The sequence below is a fragment of the Cucurbita moschata genome, unplaced genomic scaffold, assembly GCF_002738365.1.
Source record: "Cucurbita moschata cultivar Rifu unplaced genomic scaffold, Cmos_1.0 Cmo_Scf00014, whole genome shotgun sequence".
Taxonomy (NCBI): domain Eukaryota; kingdom Viridiplantae; phylum Streptophyta; class Magnoliopsida; order Cucurbitales; family Cucurbitaceae; genus Cucurbita; species Cucurbita moschata.
In genome coordinates, this window is record NW_019268530.1 from 3,881,961 (window position 1) to 3,902,772 (window position 20,812).

The window sequence follows — 20,812 nt, forward strand, 5'->3', positions numbered from 1 at the left end:
ATATATATATATATATATATATATATATAGAGCTTGCATAGGCCTTGATAATTAATTCAATTATTGACAAGATGAATATTATAATATTCGCGGCCTTGCTTTTCACGGCGGTTTCCGGCACGGCAGCCGCCGGCAGCTCCTCCTCTCATCTCTCCAAAAAGTTCTACCACACCAGCTGTCCTAACCTCTTCCCCATCGTCAAATCCATCCTTAAACATGAAATCTCAAAGGAACGACGCGTCGGAGCTTCTCTCCTCCGTCTCCACTTCCACGACTGTTTCGTCAATGTAAGTTCGTTCTCACTCTCTCCACATATATATTATCAAACTCTTGTTCATAACCCGATCGCCCGCTTAAGCTTTTGAGTTGAGTAATGGTTATCAGGGATGCGATGCATCGGTGTTGCTAGACGATCACGGGTCATTCGTAGGAGAGCAAAATGCAAATCCCAACAAAAACTCGCTTAGAAGTTTCAATGTGATTGATAAAATCAAGTCTAGAGTTGAGAAGTCGTGTCCTGGCGTGGTTTCGTGTGCTGATATCTTGACTATTGCTGCTCGGGATTCCGTTGCATTGGTATGTTCTTTCAGGTCTTGTCGAGTTGAGTTGAGTTGAGTTAGTGTTAATTATTGTTATGATTATACAGCTTGGAGGGCCGTTTTGGAATGTTAAACTCGGGCGAAGAGACTCGAAAACCGCAAGCTTTTCTGATGCCAATAGCGGATTGCTTCCTTCACCAAACTCCAATCTCTCCGTTCTAATCTCTACGTTCAAAAAGCAAGGCCTTTCTACTACCGACATGGTTGCGCTCTCAGGTTGCTCTTTTTTTTAAATAAATAAAAATCCATTAATTTTAAAAAGAGTATATTTAAAATTTTATAGATATTTTTTAAACACGTTACACAGGAGGTCACACTATTGGACTAGCGAGATGCAGCCAATTCAAAACCCGCATATACCAGAAGAGCAATATCGACGCTGGATTTGCAAAGAAGAGACAGCGACAGTGTCCCAAAGAACAGCGGATAGGCATCGACAATCTTGCTCCATTCGACATCCAAACGCCCATGGTTTTCGACAACAAGTACTTCGACAACCTTATTAAGAAGAAAGGTCTACTACATTCCGACCAGGTGCTGTTTTCCGGCGGCTCCACCGACTCTGTAGTTAAAAAGTACAGCCGAGACAGTGAGGCCTTCAATCGAGACTTCGTTCGAGCCATGGTTAAGATGGCTCACATCCAACCCCTCACTGGGTCTGATGGCGAGATTAGAAAAGTCTGCGGAAGACCCAATTGAAAATCGCTCTCCACTTTCATTTCTATATGATCCTACCGTGTTCCTGTTTGTGTTCTTGTTTGTTTGTGTTGTCTTTTTTTTGTGACAGGTGTGTTTTTTAATTTCTGTGTATACATAAATTATGAATATCGTTCAATAAACCAAATAATATTTTGTTTCGATCGCGTTTGAAAGTGAATTTCTTTTTTTAAATCACTAAGTTTTTAAGAAAATATCTCAAACATTTTAAAAGTCAAACTAACATATAAAATAAATGAATTTTCAACCATACCAATCGTGGGTTGACCATTCGATGCTCGGGGTCAACTCTCTCACCCTTTTTGCCTCATAAATCGAACTATTCGTCATCTCATCCCTTTTGCTCTCCTTCTTAATGCTATTCTCTTCTTAGTCACTTTTAGAATTATTGTGTTGGAATAAATAGAATAAATGGATTGATATTGGCGTGATCGAGCTCCCGTTCGTGACAAAGTTACTAATTTTAGTAACGCATGCATGGAATGCTAGTGACGTTAATCCACAAGAAATTCAACGAACTCTTGAAAAACGATGCTAATCGAGGAAAGCTTAGGACAAGAGACAAAACAATGATGTATTAATTTTTCTATTTATTAATTGACTAATACAATTTGGGTCGGATTAATAGAAAAACGTCGACTTGATGATGCAAAGTCGAGAGGAGAATATGTGCACGTATGCATTTAACAAGAACATTGTGAATAACATGAAGCTCTTCTCATTAAGAGAGAGTAAACTACAACAACTCATACATTACATTAATCTCTGTATATAACAACACCAGGAAATGATATCACTTTTCATTTAGAACAATGCTTGGAGAATACCTTCACCAACTTTGGATAGCAATAGCATCCTTTATCACTCGATCCTCCGCCACGTCCAAAGAACAAAGTCGAAACGGGCGAGTCGAAATTCTCCTCTTCCTCTTCTTCGTCCTCGTGCTCATTCTCGTCCACTCTTGAATCAAACGACAATCTCCTTGGGCTTCTTCCTCTCTCTCCCTCAGAGCTTGTCAGTGTCGTAGACGAAGTCGACGACGACGACGAGCCGGGAGAGAGCGGATGGAGAGGAGCCTTATTCACAGAAAGCTTCTTGAAAACCGAGGTGAGGAAATTGGCTCGAGAGGGATGTGGGTTGGTGTTATATTTATGCTTGGAGGGTGTGTGTGAGGGTGAGGAGAAATAGGATGGTGGGGGCGTGAGAGGGGAAAGGAGTGAGCCATGGTCCCTGAAATTGGCCTTGGGAGTGCCTGGCTCGGACTCCCATATGAATGGCACTGTGGCTGATACTCCTGTGTGGTAATCTTCATCCACTGTCAATATATCATCCCTTGTTTTGAGGCTTTTAAGCCTCATTTTCCCAAATTTGCCTCCAAAATCCCCTGAATTTGTTGACATTGTTGTTGATTTTGATGCGATGATGATCTGCAACTTCAAATGTTTGTCATTTGTGCATAATATTTAGACGATCAAAGAAGAAAGAGGTAAAAAGAAGAGATTTTGAGGTGAACCCATGTGAGAAAATGTACCTGTTTCTAATGGGTAGTCGTCAAAAATGGAAAGAAATCAATGTGGAGCTGCCATTGTTGTTGTTGTTGTTGGTTGAGTATCCATTTAAGCCATTGATATTGCAGAGGGTAGCTGAGAATTGTTCAATAATGCTATTATTGCCTTTGCCTTGTTTTTGGGGGGAAAGAGTAATGGCATGATTGAACCATCCGTGGCTAAATATGATGATTGGTTTTCTACCACTAATGTTGATGACAGTACGAGGAAAAAAGGTTTGTTTTTGTGGTTTTCCTGTTTTCCTGTCTTGTTGGGAGATGAATTTTTAGTGGACGAAGATTGAATTGGATCGGATTGGATCGGGTATGAGCCTTGTTTTCTACGGTGAAGTTTGTTTGAAGAGAAAAGTTGACCGGTAAAAGAATGAAAAATAATACACCGGTTATGAGGGGTTTGTAATTGTCACACTAGCTCCGATACTTGGATTAAATTTAAGTGTAGCAATGGTTTGATTTCTCGAAATAGAAGAGTATTTTTATGACCCATTTAAGATAGAAGAGTAGTCGGGTTCTTCAATATTGGTTCGATGTTGGCATGTATTGACATTTTTTTATATTCCTTTTTTAATTAGGTTAACAATGAACTGAACTAGGACCACACGGTGAGTTGTGGGGTACACAAAGCCGATCAGGGCCCAATTCTCCTCGTCTCTTTTTTCTTGGTAGTCTGGTTCTTTTTCAATATTGATTTTTCTTCTATTCCTTTTTGAATTAGGTTAAAAGGGATCACACGAGTTGTGAGCCTGCCAAGCCGATCAGGGCCCAATTCTCCTCGTTTTCTCGGTAGTCTGGTTCTTCTTCAATGTTGGTTCGATGTTGTCATGTGTTCGACATTTTTTTGGTCTTATTTCACCGACCCAATAATTTAAGCCATAGTTTGGTATGTGAAATATATGCAATAAAGCTCACATTTACTAAGTTAGGTGGTTTTTATCTATATCTATTATGAGTTATAATTCCAAGCAGAATCCAAATCCATCCATTTGTTCTACAATTGGATAAACGTAGGAGAATTGGTCATTTCAGTAGATGATGTTAAATTCCTCCTTCTATCAGGTTGTTGTTGCTGCAACTTCATACCATTCCCTTCTAGTTCGTCTTCCGCTCCGTCTTCGATCATTTTGGCCCCGGACATACCTGCGACGATATAAGATGGGGAACACGGAGGAGACTCGAGTTCTTTACCACATCCATGTAGGTCATAAGACATATCTGCATCATTATAAGGAGTACATGAACGAGGCGGCACTCGTTTGTTGCCCTCGAGTTCTTTTTCGCATCCATGCAGTTCATTTGGTATTCCATCTGTACCTGTTTGGTAATCCATCGACTTTCGAGGAATTTCAACTTTCATCGATCTATATAACTTGGACCTGTTTGGTAATCCAGAAACTTTGACCCGCTCATATAAGTAATGATTCGCTCCATTCTCCAACCGATGTGGGATCTCACATTTACTTCAATAACAAAGCTATTGTCCAACGATTTCGACAGAATTATATACCTTTGCTCATACCTACACCAAGCTGGAAGTGTGAGCATTGTGTATGCAAGTTTAACTTTGTTGGCAACGCCAGAGAGAGATTTGAAAGTTGCAGCAACACTTGTTACAGCCAACGACTCATTCGGATGCTGCCAGGCCCATTCAAACTGCATCCATACTTAGAACATCAAATTCTAGCATTGCTGGAAAGTTAATCAAGACAGAAATCCTCGCATGGTTTGGTAAATCTGTATGCCAAAAATCCCTAAAATGTTCATCCTAGGAGGCAATCGAGATATATAAAAAGATGTATAGCTCAAAGCCTGGAAATGTAACCTGAAGAGCAGAGACTAGAGTGGGAAAGCCATAGATGCACAACACCATCTCTCATGGTCTCTTCCTCTTAGTACGCCACGCACCGCATCTAATTTCACCATTGTGCTGCCTGATTCTGCGTTTAGGGTTCACTGTGAATCTGAAATTCAATATAAACAGTAATCCAATCAGTTCACTGCAGATTGATTTACACATTTCCTATATTTCTTGATGTTTTCCCTCAATCAATTTATGCAGAAAGCGAGAGAGGAACAGATTCAAAGATCGTAAAACGATTTTCAGTATCGGGGAGTAGAGGAACAGATTCGAGCATCCAGAGATCAATTTATGCAGAGAGCGAGAGATTTGCAGATTCAAAGATCGTAAAACAATTTCCAGTATCGGAGTATCGGAACAGATTCGAGCATCAAGAAATCGTGAAAATGGAGGATTTCAAGCCATTATTTCATAGAGAAGCAGAAAATTTGTTCGAGAAGAAGGAAAGGATTCGAACCCGATATAGGTATGGCCTTTGAAACAAGGGCAGACAGAGGCCAAGAGATAGCATGAAAAGAAGCCGTTCGATTCGTTGCCGCTTCCTTCATCTTCATCGTCTTCCTTCTCCTCCTCCTCTGCAACCGCCGTAGCTTCAGAGATCTCCGATTTCTCTTTCCTCTTCCTCATCTCTCTGTCTCTCTGGAAGAAGAAAATCTGCTCAATAATACAATTAGACCGTTGGCGTACAACTTCAAAGGGAATTTATTAGCTTATATAAATGAATTCGTCGTTTAGCCCTAATTGATTTAATCCCATTGTCAGTCTCGCATCGAAATTCGCCGTCTCGATCTTACCGGAAGGCTTTAGTCAACTTTGCGTTGCCCTAAATTTAGTTTTAAAAATCTGAAACGAATCTCTCTTAGGGTTCCGATCTGGTTATCGCCGGCCGACGAAAACACATCCCGATTCCCGATTCAATTCCTAAAGCCGATCGGCTTTATAGTCTTGATTTCAAATTTATTGACCTTGATCTTCCTGCATTACTTCACTTTCACGGAACAAATTCGATAAAGAAAACGGAAGAACAAAAGAGGAATCAATTGAGACCAGAAGCGAATTTCTGAACATTGTATTATTTTGGTACAGACATGGATGTTAACGAAGAAGAGAGGTTTTACAAAATTTACAGGAAAGGGGGAAGAAGTGGGAAGAGAGATATTATTGATCGACGGAGATATACAAGAGAGATTCATAGCACTATCCAACAACAATGGCGAACCTGAACAATACAATTAATCCAAACAAAACCCCAAGGCTCGGCTCGTCTCGGTTCGACGCAATCGCAAATCCGATCGTATCGTCATCTCTCATCAATCGGAACGCTTCTGAGACGACGGAAACAAATTCCTCCACAAGTAGCGGCCGCTGGCCATGTCGACCACCGTCCAGAATCCAGATTGCATAGCCGAAGTCACCTGTTCAAACAATCCACAATCGTTCCATTCAAACAAACAAACAAACAAACAAACAAAGAATCAAACAAAAAGGAAAAAGAAGCCAGAATCAGAAGAAGAACCTTGGAGGAGGTGGAATTGGAAGACAAATCGTTAGAATGCGCATCGGAATTATCCTCGGCTTCGAAATCTTGAGGTTGCGATTTGATGTTACGGAGAACGAAGAAGCCGGCAAGAGTCGCAGAGAGAAATATGAGAATAAATCTCAGGGGACACATTTTTTTCAACGCCCTGGCTTCCTCGGTAACCTCTGGATCTGAATGATGGAGAGAGAGAGAGAGAGAGAGAGAGAGAGAGAGAGAGAGATTTTTGAAAATGATTTAGGGTTAATGAAGGGAGTGGTGAGAAGTGATGGAGCTTTCAAAATTGGGGAATATGGACGCCATGGAAGCAAGCTTGCTTTGCTTTGCTTTGCTTTGCTTTTCCCACCTAACCCAACCACTCATTTTCTATTAAGGGATATTAAATAATTATCAGATAAGGTTAGAGTTTGGGTTACTGGTAACCCACAACCATCATATTTTATACCAAAATAAATAAATAAATATAATAATAGTGGCTGGCTGGCTGGCTGCTTATTTATTTATTTATTTATTATTATTATTATTGAAAAACTAATAACAAATATCCTTAAATTTTATATTTATTTGAAAATTTTTAATAATATCATTTAATTTTTAAAAATCTCAATAATATCTTTAAATTAAAAATATAATTACTAAAAATATATGGAAAACATTCCAAATAGTTTTAAAATAAAAAAATACCAGTTATTTTAAAAAATTAATACTCTTAAAACTTTTTTTAAAAAATTTTAAAATAATTTTACCTTTATTATCACGTTTCAAAAATATTGATGTGAAGTGACGTTAAAAGGATTGTAGATGCATTGATAGATGATTTTTTGGCTAGTAAAGAATGTTAATGTTAATTTTAAAATTTTACCGATACTTTGTAAACATGGTTAAAGTTTTTTTTTTTTTTTTTTTAAACTGTAGGATAATAATGAAATTTTTTAAAGTTTAAGGGTATTTTTGAAACTGTATTAAAAGTTAGAAAGGTATTTTTGAAACACTGATATTTTTGAAACAATGTAGTATTTTTTTTTTTAATTTTAAGTTTGAAGGGTATTATTGAAAATTTTGAGAATTTATGGTATTTTTTTAGACAAATTACGAGAGTTCAAAGGTAATTTTCCACTCTAAGATGTATAGAGGTTCGAACTAAACGTTACACTACGTATTTCTTGCCCGGATCTGCAATCGAGTCTTAAACCTCCTTTAATCAGCTGATTCATTCTTGATTTTGAACACCCATTTGTTCAATATAACTGTATTTCCTAACTCGATCAACACCCACGTATTTTTTCTTTTCAGGTGAGCTCATCTCATCATCCATGACTTGCTTCCACTTAGTTGAATCTTCCCGGTGTAGAACCTCATCAAAGAACTCTGGTTCTCCTTCGTCAGTCACCAACAGATAGTGTAACGAGGGTGAATATCTATCTGGTGCTCAGATAGTTTTGGATGATCTCATCAACCCATTTGAATTTATGAATTTATTAAAAAAAATATTTGAATTTAAGAGATCGACCGTTACCATAGTTAAAGGTTAAATTTGTAATTTGCAATTTAATTTATTAATTAAGTAAACACACACATATATTACATATTTCATCATATATTAGCATAGGGAAATTCATGGTTTTTCACGCCGGTTCATCGGCGGATGAATAATACGCTAACATAAGTAAACGACGGCGAGCAACAGAAAGGCGGCTGCCGGCTGGAACATGACCGGCGCATGCATTTTCCGATCAGGGCATGTAAAGCTTGTTCCCACATTTGCACCTCCAAGCTTCCGGGTAATATTCAGCCGTCACCGGAGTTCCCGGCGGCACCGGGACATGAACCGCCGTGCACGGCGTGCACTTACCACACATTGACGTGCATCGTGGCGGCGACGATCCAGGCCCACCCAATTCTCTTCTTGCCAACGTCCTCAACTCTTGATCTTCATGATCTCCTACGACCACCTCCGCCGTGGCGGGCTGCGCCACCCTTCTTCCGTCGGCTGGCAGCTTCCATGTTGCACTACTAGTGATGGGCTGGTAGTGAAAAATGTCAATATTAAAGCACAGTATGTTTATTCATTATTAAGTGATTGGTGAGCTGTCGAGATGACATGGAAATAGAATCCTTAGGTGTCGAATATAATCATGTCCACGTATTTTGCTCGTCCAAGAAAACATAGCTTCACATGATTTGGAACATTAAATTGTCTAAGAAGAACGGTTTATAAGTGTTTACTGAGCTTAACTAATAATATCATATCATTATGGAGACGAAGATAGACTAACATGACACGACCATTTTGGACTCGTGAGCATAATTATGTCACGTGAGATACTTATCTGATCAAAGCAAACAAAGCTTCTCTCTAGCAGAAGCGTTTTAAAAACCGTAGGGGAAAGTCCAAAGAGGACAATATCTATTAGCAGTGGGCTTGGGTTGTTATAATGGTATCAGAGCTAGACATTGGGCGATGTGCTAGTGAGGAAATTGAGCCCCGAAGGGAGTGGACACAAGGAGGTATATCAGCAAGGACGTTGGGTCCCGAAGAAAGGTGGATTGTGAGATCCCACATCGATTGGGGAGGAGAACGAACATTCTTTATAAGGGTGTGGAAACTTCTCTCTAGTAGACGCGTTTTAAAAACCTTAAGGGGAAACTCGAAACTCGAAACGGAAAGCCCAAAGAGGATAATATTTGTTAGTGGTGGGCTTGGGCTGCTACAATGGTATCAGAGCTAGATACTGGATGATGTGCCAGTGAGGAGACTGAGCCCCGAAGGAAGGTGGTCACAAGAAAAGCCAAAGAGGACAATATATGTTAGCGGTGGGCTTGGGCTGTTACAATGGTATTAGAGCTAGACACCGGACGATGTGCCAGTGAGGAGGCTGAGCTCGAAAGGGAGGTGGACCCAAGGAAAGCGTAAAGAGGACAATATCTGTTAGCGGTGGGCTTGGGTTGTTACAATGGTATTAAAGCTAGACACCGGACGATGTACCAGTGAGAAGGTTGAGCTTCGAAGGGAGGTGGACACAAGGTGGTATGCCAGCGAGGACGTTGGGCCCCGAAAAGGGTGGATTGTGAGATCCTAAGGAGAACGAAACATTCTTTTTAAAGGTGTAGAAACTTCTCCCTAGGAAGAACAATATCTGCTAGCAGTAGACTAGAGCTATTACATTATGATCATATTATTACAAAAATACGAGAGACGTGTTATATCGATAGATCGTGACGTGCCAGCTGACACAATCATTTTCATGGTTCTAAGGTGGAGGAGGGTCAGTGGCTCAGCGCCAGCCTTGGAAGGGCCGGAATTATGAGTTTTGTGTGCGTTTACAAACAAGGCTTCTAGCTGGCTACCTACCAATACAGGGGGATGGCTATTTTGTAATTATCATTGAAGAAACAGCTAACGCATAACATAAACACAAATCATAGGATCATCATATGAAGTAGTACTGTATTGAAAGTAAAGTAGAACTTTACCTGGAGATTTGTATGGCCAGCTTTAGCAGATGAACAGCACCTATTATCTGAAGAAAAATAAGAACAGATATCCATCAGAGGAGATCAGAGATATCCATAGAGGTTTAGAGGCAAAACTAGATATCACCTGGACCTGCACTGGATATCATGCTGCAGGAGAATGATATCAGTATCAAGAACAAGAACAAGAACGAGAACGAGAAGGATTTATGAGCGGTTTTGGTCTCGGTGAGTGTGTTTCTACGAAGCTCCATTAAGCAGAGGATCAAGAAATTTAGAGTGGGATGAAGATCAGATGAAGTTTAAGAAGGGGATGAATCTGATATGATTTGGCTGTGGATGGCTTAGGACTGCCATGTCCAACTTTTGCAGGGGTTTTGGTGTTCCTTCTTTCAATGATTGCCAAATGAAGAAATACAAAAACCACACACAGGCTGCTGCTGAGATTATCTCTGCTCTACCTCCTCCACTGCCTGCACCTGTTTCTAAAAACCTCTGCCTTCCCTCTCCTCACTCCCTTTTTAAGCTAATTTCTCGGGATCCCCGTGTAACAGTTTAAGCCCACTGTCAGTAGATATTGCTTTCTTTGGGTTTTCCCTTTCGAGCTTTCTCTTTCGAGATTTCCCTCAGGGTTTGTAAAACGCGTCCATTAGGAAGAGATTTCCATGCCCTTATAAAGAATGCTTCATTCTTCTCGCTGGCACACCGCCTCGTGTCCACTTCCCTTCAAGGCTTAGCCTCCTCGCTAGTACATCGCCTAGTGTTTAGCTATGATACTATTATAACAGCCCAAGCCCTCCGCTAGTAGATATTGTCTTATGTGGGCTTTCCCTTCTACGCTTTCCCTTAAAGTTTTTAAAACGCGTCTGTTAAGAAGAGGTTTCCACACCTTTATAAAGAATGTTTCGTTCTCCTCTCCAACTGATGTGAGATCTCATAATTCAACCCCCTTCGGAGCCTAGCGTCCTTGCTGGCACACCGCCTCGTGTCCACCCCCTTCGAGGCTCAACCTCCTCGCTGGTACATCGCCCGGTGTCTGGCTCTAATACCATTGTAACAACTCAAGCCCACTACTAGAAGATATTGTCCTCTTTGGGCTTTCCCTTCCAGATTTCCTCTCAAGACTTTAAAACGTGTCCGTTAGGGAGAGGTTTCCATACTCTTGTAAGGAATGTTTAGTTCCGCTCTCCAACCAATATGGGATCTCACACCCATGTAACCGTTCCTCTCTTATTTTTTTCTTCATGAACTCATCCCAACATTTCAACTCACTCGATCCAAACTCGAAAAAACCACCAAATATATCACTTCGATTCATCCAACGGTTATAAAGCCAATAAAACATACCCTCAACGAACCTCGTACGGACTCCTAAAACTATTTCCTCGACTCGAACATATCTTCATCATACGTATGATACTGTCTATTTTGAACTAAAACGATCGGGCTTATCGTAACCCTTCGTATGGTCCCTATGGGCAAAAATTGGAAAGGTTTTGAATCATGGTATGAAGGGTTGTTTGTTTTATGTTAGGAGTAATGGGGGAAGTTTCTTGAGCAGTTGGTTTTTACTAGAAGGAGTGAGTTGGAGAGATGAATAAGATGGAAGGGGGAGCCCTTGCAGGCCATTGATTGAGCAAACATGTGGAAATATGTTAAACAAAACAAAACAGGAAAAACCTTTGCTTTCTCATATTTGTTGCTAAGCCTTTGTTTTCAACTAGATTCCCCCACTCATCACCTTTAAACCATCCCCACATCGTTTTACTCCCCCGTCGCTTTTTTTTCGGTAAATTATTGTCCGTTTTGACTTGTTACGTATTTACTAAGGAGAGGTTTCGATACCCTTATAAGGAATGTTTCGTTTCCCTGTCCAACCGATGTGGGATTTTACAACCTACCTCCTTTAGAACCCAGTGTTTTCGTTGGCACACTGCCCGGTGTCTGACAATGATATCATTTGTAACAGTCTAAATCAACTGCTAGTAGATATTGTCTGCTTTGGGCCATTATGTATCGCTATTAGCTTCATAGTTTTTAAAATGCGTCTATTAGGGAGAGGTTTTCATACTCTTATAAGGAATGTTACGTTCCCCTCTCTAACCAATATGAGATCTCACAATCTACCCCTTTTGGGGGGTCCAGTGTCCTCACTGACTTACCACTTGGTGTCTAACTCTGATATCATTTGTAATAGACCAAGTCCACTGCTAGTAGATATTGTCTACTTTGGGCCGTTACGTATCGTTATTAGTTTCATAGTTTTTAAAACCCATCTATAAGGGAGAGGTTTTCATACCCTTATAAAGAATGCTTCGTTCCCCTCTCCAACCGATTTGGGATCTCACAATCTACCTTCTTTGTTGGCACAGTGTTTTCGCTGGCATACTGCTCGGTGTCTGACTTTGATATCATTTGTAAGAGACCAAGTCCACTGCTGGTAGATATTGTCCATTTTGGGCCGTTACGTATCGTTATTAATTTCATAGTTTTTTAAATATGTCCATTAAGGAGAGACTTCCATACTCTAATAAGGAATATTTGTTCCCCTTACCAACCGATATGGGATCTTACACTTTCAAACTTAAGGACAACGACCCGGTTCAAATTCGAGCCATTTGAAATGAGATTACGACAACAAATTCATTTGAACTTTTGACCGAGACTTCTCGGTCGAAGGTACTTATCTTAGCCCGTTAAACTATGTTAGGGTGGCTAAGTAAACCCTAATGAATTACATGGTAAACTACATAGATCAAAAGATGAGTGTAAGTAGTGATATTAAAAAGAAAAAGAGTTAGAAGAATGAGAGAGACAGGGTTGGGGGAGGGGACAAATAATGCAAAGGGGAAGCAGCTGGGGCCAACTCTGACATGAGATCTGTTTCTCAATTATTCAACCTCAAACTTGCATGAACCGAGCGGGTGGGCGGGAATTTGAACTTTTGATATCTTAGTTGAACGGAGCATAAATTTTACAAGTTAAGTTATACTTGGATTGACAAAGAGGATGATCGGTATTTTCGATCAAACAAAAAGTCTATAGATGAAATATATTGTCGGTGAGCTATTTTTCTCTTTCGAACTCGAGGTTTTTTCTAGACACTAGTATAAAAAATCGAAACTAAGGAAAAAAAATTACAATTTATATATAAAACAAGAGAGGTACGTTATAAAGTTCTCGAGTCATCCTCAAAGAACCTTATAATGTGGATGAGGCTTATCAATATTGCTATTTTCACTCGTTCTTTATTTTCTTCTACATTTTCGACATCATTTTCATCAATTAACTTGTTATTCCACTGGACCCTTCTTTATCTACAACCTCTCACCAAAGCTCGTGCTTATATCAGTGTCATCTTCACCCTCATCATCAATTTCTTAAACATCTAGACTTCAACGACAGTAGAATATTTTTAATGAACGGGCTACAGGTGGAGGGTTATAAGATTGTTCACTCAATCTCGAGGGAAGGACTCAAATATCAACTTATGTAGTTCACTCAATCCCGAGAGAAGGCTATGAGATCATTCACTCAATCCCTGGAGAAGGAATCAAATATCAACCTCTTACTAATTACCTCCTTCAACATGTTCTCAGTCTATGAAATGAACAAATTGACCCATGATGTAGGGGTATGGTGCTAATACATTCATCCATCCCCATCCATTAAATTCAAAACAATTGGAATTCATTACAAAATTTATCATTTTTATAATATATTATTTTATAGGCACTCAAATTTCAAGCTTCCAAGGAGTGTCCGTTGCAGACCCCTACAATGGGGGAGGAGCTGCCGACTGTTCTTTTCCATTTTTTTAAATCCAAGCGACCCTCCCTAAGATTTGAACTTCGAAACCCTTGGCCGCCGCCATCGCTTTCTAACGGCCTCCTTTACTCTCCTTCAAAGATGACTCTCTCGGCTCCCCTTCCCTCTTTGTAAGCGATTCATTGTTCTTGCTTTTGTTTCTGGATTTCTTGTGTTTCCGATGAAACAAGCTTTGATTTCTGTGTTTCCCTGCTGATTTTTTTTTGTATTTTGGTTCATATCTGATCTCTACAACTCAAGAACTCTGTTGGGTATCCTAAATTTACTAAATTAATACTCATTGCGAATCATGGGCTTGTGTTCTTCTGAGAATCGAATCATGGGTTTGTGTTCTTCTGAGAATCGAATCATGGGTTTGTGTTCTTCTGAAAATGGAATCATGGGTTTGTGTTCTTCTGAAAATCCCCGTTGCCATGACTTCTATGGCACTAATACCAAGCCCACGCAAAAGGGTGAAGGAAATGGTGGTGGAGGAGTCCATTTTCAGCCACTTGGGTTTGCTAATGATAGCAATAACAGTGATGGTGATGAGATTTTGAAGCTTTTTGACATACTTTCTTCTTTGAAATTTGCGTATTTGCAGTTTCAGAAAGCTCATATACCCTATGAGCCAAAGAAGATCATTGTTGCTGATGAACTTATTGTAACTCAGCTGGAAGCTCTCTGGAAGATCAAACGTGCATTGAAACAGAACCATTTCAATGCAATTGAGTCCAAAAGCTTACAACATGATGTTCTTAAGGAGAAAGTTAGATATCAAGAGAGGCTATTGGAAGAGTTAAAATCTAAGTTGGAAGCTCAAAACATCGAAGCTCGTTGCTTGAAGCAACAGCTTCGAGATTCGGATTCGAGGAATGAAATGTTGGGTGAGAAAGTTATGAAAAGGGGAGCAAGTTCTTCATCCATCAATGGTTTTGAAGAAACATTCATTGCCACTTACAAATCCATTCATGATTTTGCTAAACCATTAATAGCTTTGATGAAAGCTTCAGGGTGGGATCTTGATGTTGCAGCAAAATCTATAGCAGAATCAGCTGTTTTCTTCAAAAGATCAGACAAGAAATATGCATTTGAAGCTTACATAGCTAGAAGAATGTTCTACGAAATGTCGTATGAGCCGTGGAATATTGAAGATGTCAAGAAGTTTGATGATCCAATAGAGTTCTTGTTAATGAATCCAAACTCTGAATTTGGTAAGTTTTGTCAGAGAAAGTACCTTTTAGTTGTTCATCCGGTGATGGAAGCTTCATTTTTTGGCAATTTGGATCATAGAACACTCGTGCAGTGTGGCAAGCATCCAAGAACACTGTTCTATCAAATATTTGCAAAAATGGCGAAATGGGTTTGGATCTTAGGAGGCATTGCAGCTTCAGCTAAGGCAGAGGCTTTTATGGTTAGAAATGATAGCATGTTCTTAGATACCTTCATGGAATCTGTCAAAGGAGATGAGGAAGCGTTAGAAGGGAGACGTAGCTACACTGTTGGGTTTATGGTTATGCCTGGATTTAGATTGGGGAAGACGTTGATAAAATCTCGGGTTTATGTTTCGAGAAGTAAACTAGAGAGTTGATGATACCTGGTAACTTGATTGTATGAAATTACCATGAGTGAGACTAAGGTTGTGGATCGATCGTTGTACATTAGAATTGTGATGTAACTAGGAAACTCAGAATCTGTAGTGAACTGTTTGTTTTCTTGTTAGCATGGCTTGAATTTCAAGGGTGGAGGTGTGTTGGTTGATAGTTAAAAGATTGGAGATCATGTTTAGGGTCTCAAGTTAAATACTCATTCCTCTGGAGTGTTGTGTTCATTTTGGTCTGGTTTACAGCCCTTTGGCATGTGGTATGTGTTGTTTTTCTTGGGCTTCTTTTCCTCGAGGTCAACGTGTTAACCATCTTATAGTGTGTCGTTTTGAGAGAAATAGTTTTATAAAACATGAGAGAGAAAATGAGTAAGTGAGTTTACAACACTTTGTAGTGTGAGGGAGGTTTGATGACTACTTAGTCTTTCTACCGTAGATTATAGTGCATTTTTACTTTGGGAGGATTAGAAACGAAAATAAAATTATTTACATGGCGTTGTCCTACACAAGCAATCATGAACGATCTTGTCCTACACAAGCATGCCTAGGAACTTAGCATCGCAAAGTTTAATGAGCATGAACATATGCCCAGACATTTGTTGTTCGTATAGAAGTCCAATGGTGAATGTATAAGTTTATCTACCTCGAGTGCCTTTGGGAGGACTCATGAATCTATTCATTCTCACAATGTAGACATATTTTTCAATGTTTTTCAGTTGTCAGTGAGCTAATGTCTCACATTTCACTTAAAAGTCATTCCAAACAATACTAAAAAATAAGCTAGAACGGAAATCAACCTAAAGAATACAAGACGAGCTTGGAGTAATTTGTAAGTCTAATAATTTAGAAAGAGAAGATCTAATTATGATTATTTGGTCAATTGTCATAAAGAGTTTGTTAAGAGATCAAAGATTACCGGAGAACAAGAGAACCGTCACATAAAGGCAAATGGGGCAGGCTGCTTTTTAATCTCAAACACTATCAAATTCAGATCCGCAGTTTCTGGGAGTATAAAGTCACTCTTCCACACACTATTTGGCCGAAGTTCTCAAGCACAAAAGTGGGAATGGCTCTGAGTTAGCCATCAGTCCATTTTCCGCCCGCCATAAATGCTTGCATTCAACATATTTGCCCGCTCAGGATGTTGCGAGAGCGACCACTGTTCTCCGGAGCTCCTGAAATTGAACTGAAAAATCAATGCTTTTGGAAAGTTTAAACCTTCACGCCTCCTCACTCTCATGCATGCTTTTGCAGAGTTAAGAAGATTATTCTACATTAACGAGGCATTCAACGAGGGTCCGTATCATAAAGAGTGAAGACAATAAGTGTTTTTTTTTGTTAGGAATCACGACCCTCCACAATTGTATGATATTGTCTACTTTGAGCATAAGCTTTCATGGCTTTACTTCTCGTTTCCTCAAAAGGCCTCATACCAATGGAGATGTGTTCCTTACTTATAAATCCATGATCATTCCTTAAATTAGCTGACGTGGGACTCCCTCCAACAATTCTCTATTAGGAATCACGAATCTCCACAATTGTATGATATTGTCCACTTTGAGCATACGCTCTCATGTCTTTGCTCTTGGTTTGCCCAAAATGCCGCATACCAATGAAGATGTATTCCTTATTTATAAACTCATGATCATTCTCTAAATTAGTCACTCCCGCCTAACATCCTCAACACTTCTTTCCCAGTGTTGTAACGGTAGCAGTTCCATAATTAATGACCCTGAAAATTCGCCACAAAACATGCCAATTTATGACCACAAGAAAACTGTTCTGTTCCGTCAGTTGATAGAAATTATAACAGAAACAAAGAAAGAGAAGCCTGCATTTACTATGAAAACAATGACAATGGTTCACATGACAGGCAGTGGCTTCCTTTGCTCGGAACTCACGAGCAATTCCCATCCCCACATTCTCAATAAGATATGTAAATCCACTGCCACCATTGAAACTCTCAACTGTCATTTTACACATGCATGAGCTAACACCTTGTTGTGTCCCTGAAATTAAAAGCCTGAAGTAGAACTGTAGCATAAAGGGAAAAAGAGAAGTGTTCTCTTGGGCTCAATCAAATTGACTCAGTAGACTAAACTTAACCAACTGAACTAACTCGATCTAAGTTTCACACGCCATAATGTAAATGAACTGTATGGTTGAGTGTTATTTCTTCTTGTTTCAGTAACACCCACCTTTGAAAGGAAGATTAGTGAGTGTTAATTTTTGTTGTGGGCATGATTGGTGATCTTTCTGAGCATGCGCTGGGCAGGTGGGCCTGTTGTACATCAAGCAGTCGGGAAGGAAAGGTACATATCATTATGCATAAAGCATCAAATCATGGAAAGCTATACAGCACTCAGCAGACAGATGGGTTGATGGTCTCTTGTTTATTGCAGCTTTTGTAACGAAGCAACCAAAATTTCATTGATCAACAGGAAAAGATTGTAAATTCTTGAAATTTCAGCAACATAAATCAATCTCACCAATATGAATGAGGTAATATTTTGGTGGCCACGCTTTTGCATTTTCCAAATCCTAATGAATGATAATGCAGTTTTGAAACCCAATTATGCTTAAAGAAATAGCCGAAATCACTCTGTTCTGTCACAGTGACACAAGTGGCCATATCCTTGGTATGTGTCATTTGCTTAATGCAAGTTTTCTCATAGTTTTTCGTTGCCAAGCTTTTCTTCGGGGCCCGTTTCCTTTTTCCCTTGGCCTCTGACAAACCAAACCCAATCTTTCAGTTTTTCATGTCAGCTTAACTCTCTACACGTATTGTGTTCATATAAAGGGAACGCAAAGCAGCAACTTGAGTAGGAACGAGAAGAGTTGGGTTGGATGGGGAAGTACAAGTTTAGGCTGTCAGGTATGATACCAAATGCCTGGTTTTATAAGCTCAAAGACATGGGCAGCAACAGATCAAAGCATAACTCCTCTCAATCTCAATCCACCTCCAAGAAAAATCTCAAGTCTAGGACCATGTCGCAGCAGACACCTCACGTCTTGCAGCCATTTTACTTCACTGAGTTCATCCCAAAACTTCGTGGATTCGACAACTCACCCGTTAACCAGAACTTCTCAGTCACCCATTTTCCTGATCCAGCCAGAAAATCATCGAGAAGATCCAGGAGGAGAACCATTTACAAGCCTTCCCCAAGGGTTGTCAACCCCGTCTCAGCTACCTGCATTTGTCACATCTCTCCCAATTCAGTTGGAACTCTGCTTCGTTCTCCAGATTCCTCATTTTCTTCTATAGAGTACTCCCCTGGAACTGAGGCCTATGAATCCAGTCTCTCTGAAGCAGAAGGTGCCAACACGTTTTCTTCGGACTCCTTCGATGATGTAGCCTCATGGTCCAGCTCCTGCAAATGCACGCTCAGATCTTCAAACAATGATATCATCATAGACATGAATGATGAATTGGTTGGAAGAAAAACTGGCAAGCTACATCTACATGAGTCCAACTGGGTCAGAGAGATGAATCAGCTTCCTCCAATATTGAGGAAGCCAATGTCAATCAAACAAAAGGCTAGCAAGGCCGCCAACTTAAGAAGTTCGTCCAAGTGGAAAGAAATACAAGAAAACCAATCCCTCTCTGTCAAAACGGAGGAGGAAAACATCAGAAATGTGGAGAAACTAAAAACCAGTTTTGTTGCTAGAAAGTCATCTGCAAGTTCGGTAAGTGTAAAACTGAGAGCCAATTCGCCAAGGATTGGTAGGAAAAGGATTCAGGGACATGCAAGAAGGAATGTGTCATCCAGAAGTGAACTGAAGAGCAAGAATAGTTGCCTTTCGGAGAGCGTTGCAATGGTCAAGACATCACATAACCCTCAAGAGGACTTCAGGGAATCAATGGTAGAGATGATTATTGAGAATAACATCAGGAGTTCCAAGGATTTAGAAGATCTTCTTGCTTGCTACCTCATTCTGAACTCTGACGAATATCATAATCTCATCATCAAGACTTTTGAGCAAATTTGGGTTGATATGGCTGAACTTCATATCTGAAAGCATTTCAGATAATGAAATACTAGAAATACGTATATTCTATCTGCTAAAATAAGACACATGTAGGTTTGCTTTTCTCCCTTCCTCCACTTCTTAAGTGGCTTTTGCTAATAAGTAATATCAAACTTCTATCAAAGCAGGTTGTCAACCTCGAGCTGTAGCCAGTATATTATGTTTGTGTTATTACCAAATCTATGAGATATGTGGCCGTTTCTACATGACTTTGCTTCTTGTGTTTCTTTTTGATTTGTTTGTGGACAAGAAAAGCAAGGTAGTTTTTCAGAACTCCAGTTCCTGGAAATGTCATATGTCAAATTTTGCAGGAGAATTTTAGAGAAACAGAAATTACAGCAAATCTACTAAACTTAAGGCAATTGAAGGCCTTGCTCCCTCTCTATATCTATGTATTGATCTGATATATCACTATTTTTGGATCCAAGTTTGTAAATGAATTTTAACCAAAATGTTCTATGTATTAAAAACATTTTACCCTTCTAACAATGTAAAAATTTGGTCGTACAGTAAAGAATCAGCTTGGGGTTAAATGTATTCATCTGTTCCTAATTACAATTGAAAGCTTACCTATTATCCTCACTCAAACCTTCTTAAAGTTGAATTTCTGCTCTTTCTAGAAAGTATTTTCTTTGCCTCTTCAAAAGGTTCAATTATTTCTAAGGAAGTATGTTTAGGTAGATGGACATTGCACAAATGTTTCAAAGATGGCGTATGTATATTCTCTGAAAGAAAATCTTTTGTTTCAATTTCTTTATTTTTTCTTTCGTGGTCGGGGAGACAACGAGCTGCTCTCAAGGATCATATGATTAAAAAAACAAGGAAAGAATAAAATTCAGAAGGTGGACAATAATGGAGGGCCGGACCAGAGCTAATTTAGGATAGAAACGTTTATATAGGGAGCCAGTGAGGCTATAATCAGTGACCCAACCTAACAGTTTCTACGATTTCTTACAGATAGACACAACTCGTTTGCGTTGTTTCTGTCAAGAAAAACTGGGATTCAGCTTCTGTCACTGTCTCATAAAGCTTGTCAAAGCCAACCTAAACTTGTTAAAAAAGCCAATAGAATCAAGAATTAGAAAATAGTACTTGTAAAGGTGGAAGCAGGCATCATGATTTCTGCTTATGATCCACTCAAACAACTTTTTGAATCCGATTAACTACATCACATGTTAAGAAGCCAAGTTGGAGATTAAAAGCACAGCAAGCAGGAAGTTATGATTGATAGTGGGGCGAATTAGCCGAAGCAGATGAACAAGTGCAGGGTAAAAGAATCAAAGACATGAACCAAAACATATTTTAGCATAATGATACGAAATACATACAGAAAGAATTCATCGGCCATTGGGAACAATTGAAGAAGGAAATTCTCCGAACGCTTGTACGACATGCAGGGAGAATTCAATGCCAGAAATCCATATACCGAATGCGGAAATAAAACAACAAAAATGAAAGGTCAAGCTCCGATCTGCTGCTATCGTCGTCGGAATGTATCAGAGAATAGGGATGAGACCCCACACATCATCAGATCCAGCGCGGAGTTCTTCATCGCAATTCGTAAAACTGAATTTACAGTGACCGGGAATCGTACCCGGGCCAGTACCATGACATGACAGGGTAC

The 20,812-nt window shown here is 39.6% G+C and overlaps 7 protein-coding genes and 1 long non-coding RNA gene across 10 annotated transcripts; 4 read left to right on the forward strand and 4 right to left on the reverse strand.

Moving 5' to 3' along the window:
• The first annotated feature begins 64 nt into the window (after positions 1-64).
• Positions 65-1,401, forward strand: LOC111452703 (peroxidase P7-like). Its single transcript, XM_023093548.1, has 4 exons — positions 65-287; positions 385-576; positions 647-815; positions 907-1,401. The coding sequence occupies exons 1-4, from the start codon at positions 72-74 to the stop codon at positions 1,296-1,298; spliced, it is 969 nt and encodes a 322-aa protein (XP_022949316.1). The 5' UTR covers positions 65-71; the 3' UTR covers positions 1,299-1,401.
• Positions 1,402-2,070: 669 nt separating this feature from the next.
• On the reverse strand, positions 2,071-2,934 carry LOC111452704. Its single transcript, XM_023093549.1, has 2 exons — positions 2,848-2,934; positions 2,071-2,743 (listed from the first exon to the last, which is right to left on the reverse strand). Exon 2 carries the CDS (start codon positions 2,714-2,716, stop codon positions 2,117-2,119), a length of 600 nt encoding a protein of 199 aa, XP_022949317.1. The 5' UTR covers positions 2,717-2,743; positions 2,848-2,934; the 3' UTR covers positions 2,071-2,116.
• A 1,769-nt stretch (positions 2,935-4,703) lies between these two features.
• Positions 4,704-5,217, forward strand: LOC111452532. The gene is made up of 2 exons (XM_023093302.1): positions 4,704-4,860; positions 4,940-5,217. The coding sequence occupies exons 1-2, from the start codon at positions 4,737-4,739 to the stop codon at positions 5,215-5,217; spliced, it is 402 nt and encodes a 133-aa protein (XP_022949070.1). The 5' UTR covers positions 4,704-4,736.
• Positions 5,218-5,774: 557 nt separating this feature from the next.
• LOC111452533 lies at positions 5,775-6,636 on the reverse strand. The gene is made up of 2 exons (XM_023093303.1): positions 6,255-6,636; positions 5,775-6,153 (listed from the first exon to the last, which is right to left on the reverse strand). Exons 1-2 carry the CDS (start codon positions 6,408-6,410, stop codon positions 6,049-6,051), a joined length of 261 nt encoding a protein of 86 aa, XP_022949071.1. The 5' UTR covers positions 6,411-6,636; the 3' UTR covers positions 5,775-6,048.
• Positions 6,637-7,803: 1,167 nt separating this feature from the next.
• Positions 7,804-10,343, reverse strand: LOC111452110 (EPIDERMAL PATTERNING FACTOR-like protein 4). 2 transcript variants are annotated; one of them, XM_023092654.1, is made up of 3 exons: positions 9,883-10,343; positions 9,750-9,796; positions 7,804-8,299 (listed from the first exon to the last, which is right to left on the reverse strand). In XM_023092654.1, exons 1-3 carry the CDS (start codon positions 10,001-10,003, stop codon positions 8,009-8,011), a joined length of 459 nt encoding a protein of 152 aa, XP_022948422.1. In that variant the 5' UTR covers positions 10,004-10,343; the 3' UTR covers positions 7,804-8,008. The 2 variants fall into 2 exon arrangements, with proteins under 2 accessions (XP_022948422.1, XP_022948421.1); XM_023092653.1 differs by having other exon boundaries at positions 9,877-10,340.
• A 3,149-nt stretch (positions 10,344-13,492) lies between these two features.
• Positions 13,493-15,385, forward strand: LOC111452094 (protein GRAVITROPIC IN THE LIGHT 1). 2 transcript variants are annotated; one of them, XM_023092636.1, is made up of 2 exons: positions 13,493-13,730; positions 13,763-15,385. In XM_023092636.1, exon 2 carries the CDS (start codon positions 13,867-13,869, stop codon positions 15,145-15,147), a length of 1,281 nt encoding a protein of 426 aa, XP_022948404.1. In that variant the 5' UTR covers positions 13,493-13,730; positions 13,763-13,866; the 3' UTR covers positions 15,148-15,385. The 2 variants fall into 2 exon arrangements, with proteins under 2 accessions (XP_022948404.1, XP_022948405.1); XM_023092637.1 differs by having other exon boundaries at positions 13,493-13,727; positions 13,760-15,385.
• A 490-nt stretch (positions 15,386-15,875) lies between these two features.
• Positions 15,876-20,806, reverse strand: LOC111452740. The gene is made up of 2 exons (XR_002712159.1): positions 20,517-20,806; positions 15,876-16,334 (listed from the first exon to the last, which is right to left on the reverse strand). It is a non-coding gene; the product is annotated as an uncharacterized LOC111452740 (long non-coding RNA).
• LOC111452736 (transcription repressor OFP4-like) lies at positions 17,804-19,394 on the forward strand. The gene has a single exon (XM_023093591.1). The coding sequence runs from the start codon at positions 18,007-18,009 to the stop codon at positions 19,174-19,176; it is 1,170 nt and encodes a 389-aa protein (XP_022949359.1). The 5' UTR covers positions 17,804-18,006; the 3' UTR covers positions 19,177-19,394.
• Positions 20,807-20,812: the final 6 nt, after the last annotated feature.

What these genes read in the sequence shown, in the direction of transcription:
- LOC111452533 (XM_023093303.1), bottom strand. Translation starts at nt 6,410, where the DNA reads ATGTGTCCCCTGAGATTTATTCTCATATTTCTCTCTGCGACTCTTGCC. An exon ending in CCAATTCCACCTCCTCCAAG is followed by an intron (nt 6,154 to 6,254) that starts GTTCTTCTTCTG and finishes TTGTTTGAACAG; the next exon opens with GTGACTTCGGCTATGCAATC.
- LOC111452704 (XM_023093549.1), bottom strand. Translation starts at nt 2,716, where the DNA reads ATGTCAACAAATTCAGGGGATTTTGGAGGCAAATTTGGGAAAATGAGG.
- LOC111452703 (XM_023093548.1), top strand. Translation starts at nt 72, where the DNA reads ATGAATATTATAATATTCGCGGCCTTGCTTTTCACGGCGGTTTCCGGC. An exon ending in TCCACGACTGTTTCGTCAAT is followed by an intron (nt 288 to 384) that starts GTAAGTTCGTTC and finishes AATGGTTATCAG; the next exon opens with GGATGCGATGCATCGGTGTT. An exon ending in CTCGGGATTCCGTTGCATTG is followed by an intron (nt 577 to 646) that starts GTATGTTCTTTC and finishes ATGATTATACAG; the next exon opens with CTTGGAGGGCCGTTTTGGAA.
- LOC111452736 (XM_023093591.1), top strand. Translation starts at nt 18,007, where the DNA reads ATGGGGAAGTACAAGTTTAGGCTGTCAGGTATGATACCAAATGCCTGG.
- LOC111452532 (XM_023093302.1), top strand. Translation starts at nt 4,737, where the DNA reads ATGCACAACACCATCTCTCATGGTCTCTTCCTCTTAGTACGCCACGCA. An exon ending in TCTGAAATTCAATATAAACA is followed by an intron (nt 4,861 to 4,939) that starts GTAATCCAATCA and finishes CAATTTATGCAG; the next exon opens with AAAGCGAGAGAGGAACAGAT.
- LOC111452110 (XM_023092653.1), bottom strand. Translation starts at nt 10,003, where the DNA reads ATGGAGCTTCGTAGAAACACACTCACCGAGACCAAAACCGCTCATAAA. An exon ending in GATATCCAGTGCAGGTCCAG is followed by an intron (nt 9,797 to 9,876) that starts GTGATATCTAGT and finishes ATTTTTCTTCAG; the next exon opens with ATAATAGGTGCTGTTCATCT. An exon ending in CTGGCCATACAAATCTCCAG is followed by an intron (nt 8,300 to 9,749) that starts GTAAAGTTCTAC and finishes TTTCACTACCAG; the next exon opens with CCCATCACTAGTAGTGCAAC.
- LOC111452094 (XM_023092636.1), top strand. Translation starts at nt 13,867, where the DNA reads ATGGGCTTGTGTTCTTCTGAGAATCGAATCATGGGTTTGTGTTCTTCT.